This window comes from Marmota flaviventris, chromosome 18, assembly GCF_047511675.1.
Source record: "Marmota flaviventris isolate mMarFla1 chromosome 18, mMarFla1.hap1, whole genome shotgun sequence".
Taxonomy (NCBI): domain Eukaryota; kingdom Metazoa; phylum Chordata; class Mammalia; order Rodentia; family Sciuridae; genus Marmota; species Marmota flaviventris.
This window is the reverse complement of record NC_092515.1, coordinates 36,629,439-36,638,805: the sequence shown is the minus strand read 5'-3', so window position 1 is coordinate 36,638,805 and position 9,367 is coordinate 36,629,439. Positions and strand designations below refer to the sequence as shown.

Here is a 9,367-nt window from a genome sequence, read left to right as displayed (position 1 = left end):
TGTGTATGAGCGAGTTTTTAGCCAGTTTGGTTTCCTGCAGTTGAAGGGGGCACTGGATTTGGAGCCTGTAGACTGATTTGGAAGTTGTAACTGTTAAGTGATAAACTGCATCTTGTTCGTATTATTGGGGACTCACTTTGTTCATGGGCAGAGAGTTGACTCCTTTTACCCCTCCAATTTGCACAGAAGTTGTGTGACACATCATGCCTGCTGGTTTACGTAATAATTTTTTTTTTTCCTGATTTGAACAACTTAGGTAGAAGTTAAAACATGAGCAATGGGTCAGGAATTTAAGAAGACACTTAGTACAGACTGGGGGTGTAGCTCAGTGGTAGAGTATACCTGCCCTGAGCTCAATCTCCACCACCTCCAAAAAAGAAAATAGTACAGAGCAAGTCAGTTGATCAACAGCCCTGCCTCAGTAGCGCCCCAAGATCTGACAAGATAGCTATTTCCGTACACTTGCCTAATCTCAGTCATATAAGCTATACCTCTTAAAACAGGAGGAAGATAGATAAATTCAGGGGAAAAACAGAATATGTTTGCTTAAAAGGGTATAATTATCAAAACATCTTCAGCAAGACCCTACACAAAAACCAGACCAGAGATTCCCAGACCTAGGAAAGCAAAGATGAATAAGAACAGAGTCCAAACATGAATTCTGTCAAACCAATTCCAACTGGGTCCAGTCGGCCAGGCCAGCATGACCAAGGGCTGCCCTTAGGTTGTTAGCTAATGCAGTCCAGCAGTCCGGAGCCCAGAGGTGATACTTAGGTGGGATTTAACCATCTCCCTCCTACCCCCAATAAAAGCTGGACACAAGGGAGTTGTTGCTCTCTTCTTTGAGGGTGTTCCCCCACTTTTTTCTCCTGTAATAAACTTTGCTATACTTTACTAAGTCTCGAATCTGCTGGAAATCCTCCCTTGTGAAGATACAAGCTGAGAACACAATGCAATCTGTAAGATCTTATCTCAGGTTCTTTCAGATCCCTCTGCTCTGCTCTAAGCTCCATCCCCAGCTTGCTTTTTTTTTTTTAAAAAGATAGGCTCTTGCTAAACTGCTGAGGCTGAGAATTTGTAATCCTCCTGCCTCAGCCTCCCAAGTAGCTGGGATTACAGGCCTGCACCACCATGCATGGCTTCCCTATAAATTTAGGTCTGTTTAGCAGTGTAACACATTGGTTCAGCTCGGGAGACTATTCCATAGGTAAGACTACTGGATTAGAGTGAAAGTTAGCTCCTTGGATTTTGAGAATCTTTAGGCAACAAAGCTACTCAGGCTTTCTCATAGGATGGTGAAAATCAAACGAGGTCATGCATATGAAAGGACTCCAGATATATTAAAATATGGAAATAGCAAATAATTGTCTAGATGTGACTCTTACACTGCATAAATTACTTTATTTGAAATGACACATTTATTTCCTTTAAGTCAAACCAAACCAGAATCACCGGGCTGGGGTTGTGGCTCAGTGGTAGAGTCCTTGCCTAGCACACGTGAGGCACTGGGTTCAATCCCCAGCACCACAATAAAAATAAAATAAGTAAACCAGAGTCCCATGTCACAAAGATGCTAGGAAATTCCGTCTTATCACTCACTGGGGTGAAGGGCCTCCTGTAAAGTCTCAAATCTAGAAGGCATAAATGGTACTGTGAAATGAGGGTGAGGGAAGCCTTAGCTCTCATCATGGCTCCCTTAGGATTTCTTTTCCAAGCAGGACCATTCTCTTAAATTCTGGTGCTGTTGCCTCTACGCTACGGTGATTCGGGTATTCCCTCCTATGTCTGTGTTCCAACCTTTCTGGGCACACAAAGCATTCATCCCTTCTGTGTCCTGTCCCCTCCCCAGTCCTCTCGTGGAGTAGTAGTACCATTTCTTAATAGCAATTAAGAAATCCTGTGCTCTACGGTACCCACATGAGGTCCCAGCTACTCAGGAGGCTGAGACAGGATGATTGCTTGAGCCCAGGGAGTTGCAGGCCAGCCTGGCCAACAGACCTACCCCTTGAAAAAATAAAAATAAAAATCCTTGGGACAAGGATGTACAAAGTAACTTCTTGGATTCGGAGGTGGAAAATGTTAAAAGAAAAATTCCTAATTATTCTAGTAAGATGTCCAGTCATAAAGTTTTAAATTATTTAAAAATGCAAGTGAAAAATAACCTTACATAGTCGTGTTAATTTTACCTGTTCCACATGTTGGGTTTTCAGAAAACTCAAGCTTCTAAAAGTTGGGAGTGAGGATTAATAAGGACAGATCTATTAGCAGGAGCCCCTCTTATGATGACAGGACAAGGATGGTGTGTATTGTAACTAATTGAATATGGACTGCAAATTAGTGTGGTTTAAAAAGTGTGTCAAATCAAGTCATTTAGTATGGTGACTCCTCTTTTGACCTGTAAAGTAGAATACTTCCCTGGAAAATTACCATATTTGTTCCCTCACCCCCCAAAATGAAGCCTTATTTTATTTTATCAATAAAGTTTACAGTTCCTTATTTTAATCAAATGACGCTTGGCAAAGAACCAAAGGGAATTTAAGTCTAACATTCATAAAGACTTTTTAAAAAATGCATGTGAACACTGCTTTTCAGTAAAACCAAACTTGTTTCATTGAAAACCGTATTTAATGTTTCTGAAAATTCCAAAGTGGTAATTAAACCTCCAAAGCACTTTTTTGTTTTGTAATTAATAGACTTTTAGAATTGGAATACAGGCATGAAAAATGATTTTAAAGTAATTTTCATCTTTCTCTTTAAAAAGTTTGGAAAATTCAACAACTGGTCTGGTCTAGGCACCACTATTACAGGTCTTGGGGTACAATGAGGAGGAATAAGACCCTTGAGATAACATTTTTTTTAGGTAGTTTAGTAAGTGCTTCGAGGTATAATGCACATTAAAATGCAACTCGCTGTTTAAAGCGAACAATTCAATGTTTTTTTTTTTGTGTGTGTGTGTGTATTCAGAGTTTTGCAACCATTTCAATTTTAGAAATTTTATCACTTCAATAAGAACATAGTACCTTTCAGCTATCACTCTAGTTCTCTCATCCTCCCATCCCTAAGCAACCATAGATCTACTGCCTGTTCTGGACATTTCATTTCAATGGAATTACATAATTTTTAAATTTTGGCTTCTTTGATTTAGGCAGTTTTCAAGGTTCATCAATATTGTATCATATATTAATACTTCATTTTCATGGCCGAATAATATTCCACTGGATAAATTACCCACTCATAACTTGATGCACATTAGGGTTATCAAGGTTTGTGTCCAAGTTTTGTGTGGCTCCATATTGTCATTTCCCTCTGGTATATATCTAGGAGTGTAACTGCTAGGTCAAATGGTCACTCACGTTTACCTCTGACAGATAATTTTGTACCATTTTACCCTCCTTGCAGTGTATGAGGTAACACATTTATATGTCCTGCTAAACTAGCGGACAGAACTTCATACTGTTGGTTAATGCTCTTTTTGGCGGGGGTGGGGGGTGTCCAGGCCTCTGTTAATTTCCCCAGCACCACGTCCCCTCTGGGACACCAGGGAAGTTGCTAGGACTACAGGGGTCCCCAGGAGTAAACTGATTTTGGGGGGTTAGAGGAAACCCAGGGGCCCGAAGCCTGGTCCCCGGGCCCTGCGGCCTGGCCACGGAGCCGGCCCGGAGCCGCCCGTCAGCGCCAGCGGGGCCGAGTCACCCTTGGGTTCGGGCCGGAGCGGGCGCCGCCGCGTCGGCGGGCCCAGCTGCGCGGGTGTCGCGGAGGATGCTGCTGGGTGTTGGCCCCCGAGTCTCGGGGCCCTGGCTTGCTCCCGCCTGGCGGCCGCGCGACCGCTGGAGGCGGGGAACGAAGGCCGCGCCCCCGCGCCTGTCCCGCCCGCGCCCCACTGGGGGCGGCGGCCCGCCCCGAGCCCGCCGAGGCTCTTCCGCGCCGGCAGGGGCAGCAGCGGGAGCGGCACGGGGCGGAGCGGCGCGAGCAACCAGGAGCGGCCCGGCCCGGCGGCGGCGGCAGCGGTAGCGGCAGCGGCAGCGACAGCGACGCCAGAGCCCGTGGGCGCCGTTCGCGAGGCCGCCGCAGGCGCCTGGCCGCAGCGCGGGGAGGCCTGGGGGCTGGAGGCCGCCGCCGCCGCCATGCCGCTGCTCTTCCTCGAGCGCTTCCCGTGGCCCAGCCTCCGCACCTACACGGGCCTCAGCGGCCTGGCCCTGCTCGGCACCATCGTCAGCGCCTACCGCGCCCTCAGCCAGCCCGAGGCCGGGCCCGGCGAGCCGGAGCCGCTAACGGCCCCGCTGCAGCCCGAGGCGCCCGTGCCCGCCCGGCCCGGCGCGGGGGGACCCCGGGCCCGCGACGTGGCCCAGTACCTGCTCTCGGACAGCCTCTTCGTCTGGGTGAGCGAGGCTGCCGGGGCGGGCGGGGGCGGGGCGGGGGCCGCCATATCACCCATTATCCGTGGGGGCGTGGCTGGCTGGGGGTCCCCTCCCCCCGGGACCCCCGAGCGCGAGTCCGCGGGGCGCGGCCCCTCCGCGGCGGCCGTGAGGTGAGGCGCGGCGCCCTCGGGGCTCGCGAGGGGGCGGCGGGGCGTGGGGCTGGGACGAGGTCGCGGGGGCGCGCCGCGGGGCCGGGCCGGGGAGCGAGCCGGGTTTCCGGGCGGCGGCGAGCGGGGCCGAGGGCAGGTGGGCCCGGGAGCGTGGGCCACCCAGGGCCCGGGCGGGCTGCAGGGGGCCGGAGCGCTCGGGGTGCTGTTGGCGGGTTCCGGGGGAGCGGCGAGGGCCGGGAGAGGAGGGTCCAGACGTTGGTGCTGAGCGTTCGGGGCAGTCGGGTTCCGAGACACGAGCGTCCCACAACTTTTTCGTTTATTCACTTGTTCTTGCCGTTCAGTATCGGATTGTCCTCTGGGGGCGACCTGTGCCTCTTCTCCTGCGGCTCCTGCCTGCTGATCAGGACGCTTCCGTGGATGTCGGGGGCAGCAGGACGCTGACAGTGGAGGGCAGCCCCTGGGTCAATCGGGGCCCTCCTGCTAGCCGTCCGTTGTGTCACCAGCTTTCCAGTGTGCCCGTGTGACCGAACGGCACGCACGTGGCATTCAGGCTGGCTGGGTTTATTAGAGCAGAGCCTCACAGGTGGGCAGATCCGTAGTATTTGGGCCCAAGACTTGCTCTCACCTTGCACCTGATCCATCACCCCCGCAGTGATTAGAAAAGTTGCTCCAGGATTTAAAGCCTGTCACTTGAATATCCTGTGGGGCTTGGATCTTGCCTCCCCCTCCTCCTGCAAGTTCTCACTTGGGATTGAGAGTAGGCTGTAAATGGCGGAGAGATTAATATTCCATGTTTATAGAATGATATGCAACTCTGTGTTGTAATTATTCCCACTGTGCTTCATCAGGAAGCAGCGGGATTTACCAACTCCGTGGGCTGTGGATGAAGTCCCCGAGCCCTTCAGAGAGAGCCAGGCAGTGAGGGGTGAAGTTCCTGTTTCTTTACTCCTGTGCAAAGCTGAACCTCACCAGTTCCAAAGACCCCAGAAGAGAGAGAACTTAACATTTCTTTAATTTCAAATCTATTTTTGCTTTTGAGTTACCTGTTGAACAACTTAAAGTGATGAGAAGAGTACTTTTGCCACATTGGAGATTATAATATATTCTTTAAGTCTAGGATACAAAAAAGCTTTTGAAAAGGAACCACTGTTGTATTTATATAACTACTAGCATTAATGATTTTTTCCCCTAGAAGTTTCTTTTTTCAAAATCCATGTTGAAATCCAAGGTTGATACCTCTTCATAATACATTATCAGAATCCTGTTGATTTTTCCTGTGAAAATTGTGATTTTTAAGAAACTTTCCTTTTCTTTCCAGAAATCTTGCCTAATGGAAGTTTATAATTTCTTCCTGTCAATATTTTTGTTTCTCAGTTGGGCTTTCCACTGTTTTTCTTCCATTTTTCCTCTGGGATTTTTCACATGTTCGTTTGGGCCTTCCTTAGCTTTTGACTCTCCATGTGTACACTGTGAGTTTTCTTCATCACCCAATGATGTGCATGCTTTGGCAGCAGAGTAGAAGTCACTGTCTTAAAAATCTTCCCTAATGTCCAGACAGGTAATATTATTGAGTGAATATATGTTGGGGTCTCAAAATAGGTGTTCCTTGAACCCTGCTCATAGGCCTTTAGATAAATTTTTTTCAAAAACATGGCCTGCCAAGGCCAAGCAAGACAGAATAAAAGCTGGTCCTTCTGCCAGTTTGCAAATCCTTCTAGTCATATTGGAATCTCTAAAATTCATCTTTGTAGAGCACAGTTTAGGATGATAGCATCTCAGGAGTTTTTTTAAATTAAGGGAGAGAAAACAGCATGTGATATGGGTAGGGCCTGGCATCTGCACAGTGGCCCCGAAATTGCCCTGGTAGATTAAAAATTCACTGGATCTTTGATTTAAGAGGGATGTTGAGAGAGTGAAGAGGGGACCTACTTGTAATAACAAGTGGAGGAAGTGGCCCAACTGTGTAAGAAAGGAGGCAGGCAGCCCTTTGGAAGGTTGGTTCACAATTGTGGTGCTCAGGCTAACCAGAGCCACCCAGTTTTGGTTGTTACTTATCTCTGTTTCCTAAAGTGGGAAACATAATAAGAAATTGCAGAACTGATCATATTAGTTGAATGAGTTCTAAATTTTTTAAAAAATAGATAATCAGGGCTGGGGTTGTGGCTCAGCAGTAGAGCACTCGCTTAGCACGTGCAAGGCCTTGGGTTCAGTCCTCAGCACCACATAAAAATAAATAAAGTATTGTGTCCAACTACAACTAAAAATATTTAAAAAGTAATTTAAAAAAATTAAAAATAGATAATCAGTTTTATGGTCTGACAGTGAAAGGTACAAAAGTGATAGTGAAAAGCAAATCTCCCTCTCCCTCTACCACCTGCCTCCCACTGACAGGTTCTTGTTACTGAGTTCTTGTAATTAGTGCTGGTGTTAAATTGTAGACTAAGAAATACCAAAACGCTCCAAGTCCTTGGCAGTTCACCTCTACATGTTATATATACACATATGTGTACATACTCTTTTTTACACAGAGTGTGGCAGTTAACATTTCCCCATCTTGCTTTTTTTCAGTGATCTGGAAGTTATCTTGAATTTTTGTTATATTGAAATTATCTTGAAGTAACCTTGATATTTGCTATTTTGAAGATTCCATATAATGCAAGTAATAAAGATAGAGCTGCTGGGTTGGTTTTACTGGCTGAGTTTGGATACATGGAATGCATGTTCTACAGTTTATTCAACTAAATTTTCCATGATGGAAATTTGTTTCCCATTTTTCTTCATAGAAAGTGACCCATCAGAGATTAAGTCTGGATTCTGCCCACAAGAAAAATTAGTTACCTGATTATAGAGAGGATAAAACGATTAGGTTTTTTTTTTTAAAGATTTGATCTTTATTATATGCGGTGCTGAGAGTCACACTGTATGCTTCACACATGCCAGGCAAGCGCTCAACCACTGAGCTAGGACCCCAGCCCTGATTAGCTTTTTTCTGTTGTCTAAGTGAATAAAATGGTTTTTCACATCAGTTTTGCTGGAAGGGAGCCTCAATTTGATTATCAGGGCCAGAGCGATTGTTCCACAGCAATTTATTATTATTGTTATCGTGATGCCGATGCCGAGGATCAGACCCAGGAAGTTCTGTGGATTTAGATCTGGGCTAAAGTGTTGATTCTGTAGGTATTATGGATACTTACATGAATCTGATTTGGGATTTGCTTTTAAATGAGAAATGCTACAATTAATGTTTCATTTAATATTTTCAATTCTTCGAGGCTTTGTCAGCTGAGGCTAAGTTAATATATTCTTATTGGAACAACATAGTTGTGAGATGAAGACATTTTTCTTTAAATAGTTATTAATAATCATTAATCTGTTCTGAAACCCTTTGTTCATAATCTTTTTTTAATACTTTAATTTGTTTATTATTATTATTTTTTATGTGATGCTGGGGGTTGAACCCAGTGCCTTACACTTGCTAGGCAAGCACTCTAACCACTGAGCCACAACCCCAGCCCCCCCTTTTTATTGTTTTTTTGGCACTGCTGGGGATCGAACCCAGGGCTTGGTGTATGCGAGGCAAGCACTCTACCAACTGAGCTATATATCCAGCCCTCCCATAATCTTAAAAACAATTTTTAGTTGCTTCCAATTCTTTGTGACTTTGCTTTTCATATAAAGATTACAGAAAATTGACACTTTTTAGGTAGATTTTCTTCTCTGTATCCATATACTTTCTGAAGCCTCTTTTTCCTTCTTAGCCAGCTAATTTTCAAATCTTCCATTTAAATAAATATACGAAGTAGTTATCTATGAGTGATGGGATTATGAAAAGACTTTTACCATAACATTTATTTAAAGCTTACGTAGTAGATAATGCTTTATTTTCTGTTTTGGAATCCAAGATATGCAAGGATGCTGTTTTGGATAGAGGAATAACTGAGCAATCCTAAATTTGATTTGTCTTTCACTACTCTCCTAGCAGCTGCCTGGGCTCCTGGAGAGATCTTGCCATGTTTTCTATGTCCTGGAGATTCTCAAAGCTCTTTGAGTTCAGGGCCCAGATCTCCCTCATTTTTCTAATCTCTGCCTTGAGCAAGTACTGAATGTGTTACATTAAACAAACAAACAAAACCCTAACAAACTCATCCATCTACATGCAAATCTGGAAGAATTTTTAAAAGTTGTGTTGTGATTAAGCTGGGGAATGTTTGGTTGATTAGAAATAATGTGCTTAGCTGCGGCATGTAGATGAGGGTTGTGATTTTGTGTTATGACATTTCTGCTAATTAACACAGCTGAGGCTCTGATTGACTGGCAGAGCACAATGAAGACAAGCCTTTTATAACCTCTATTTCATCACCTTGAAAGTCAGCTTTGTCAGTTATCTGGAACATTTTGAATGGGGCTGTTAGCACAGGAAGTCACAAATAAGGGATAAGGGATGTTTTTGTTAATTAGTTTAGGCCTTTTTTCCTGGTTATTTGAAGAATTTAAGTACCAAAAGTTTCTTTTTTTCAGCAGAACTATTTTTAATTCTTTAAAAATGTATTACATATCTCCTGCCCCTATTAGGCAGCAGAATAGTGCTAAACATAATTTAAATCTTTTTGTAATGAGTCAGGATTGCCATTATGTGTTCTACCAAAGGGGTGGATGATGTGAGGTACTAAGGGAGGCCCAGAGAGATGTCATAGAGATTGCTTTCTTAAATAGCTCTCTTTCATCTCTCCTCTTCCCCCCCCACCCCCTTTTTTCAACATTTGCTTTTAAAAGGAGAGGAAAGAATGACATGGACAGAGGAATATGGCCACCTACCATGGATCAAAGGTTGAAGCACAG

The 9,367-nt window shown here is 45.1% G+C and overlaps 1 protein-coding gene across 1 annotated transcript in view; it reads left to right on the top strand.

The window, feature by feature from the left end:
* Positions 1–3,952: 3,952 nt before the first annotated feature.
* Positions 3,953–9,367, top strand: part of Amfr (autocrine motility factor receptor) — a 40,604-nt gene continuing 35,189 nt past the window's right edge. The window contains exon 1 of the mRNA XM_027939051.2: positions 3,953–4,379. Within this exon, the coding sequence (XP_027794852.1) occupies positions 4,125–4,379 (255 nt within the window). The 5' untranslated portion in view covers positions 3,953–4,124. The remainder of the gene's footprint in view (positions 4,380–9,367) is intronic.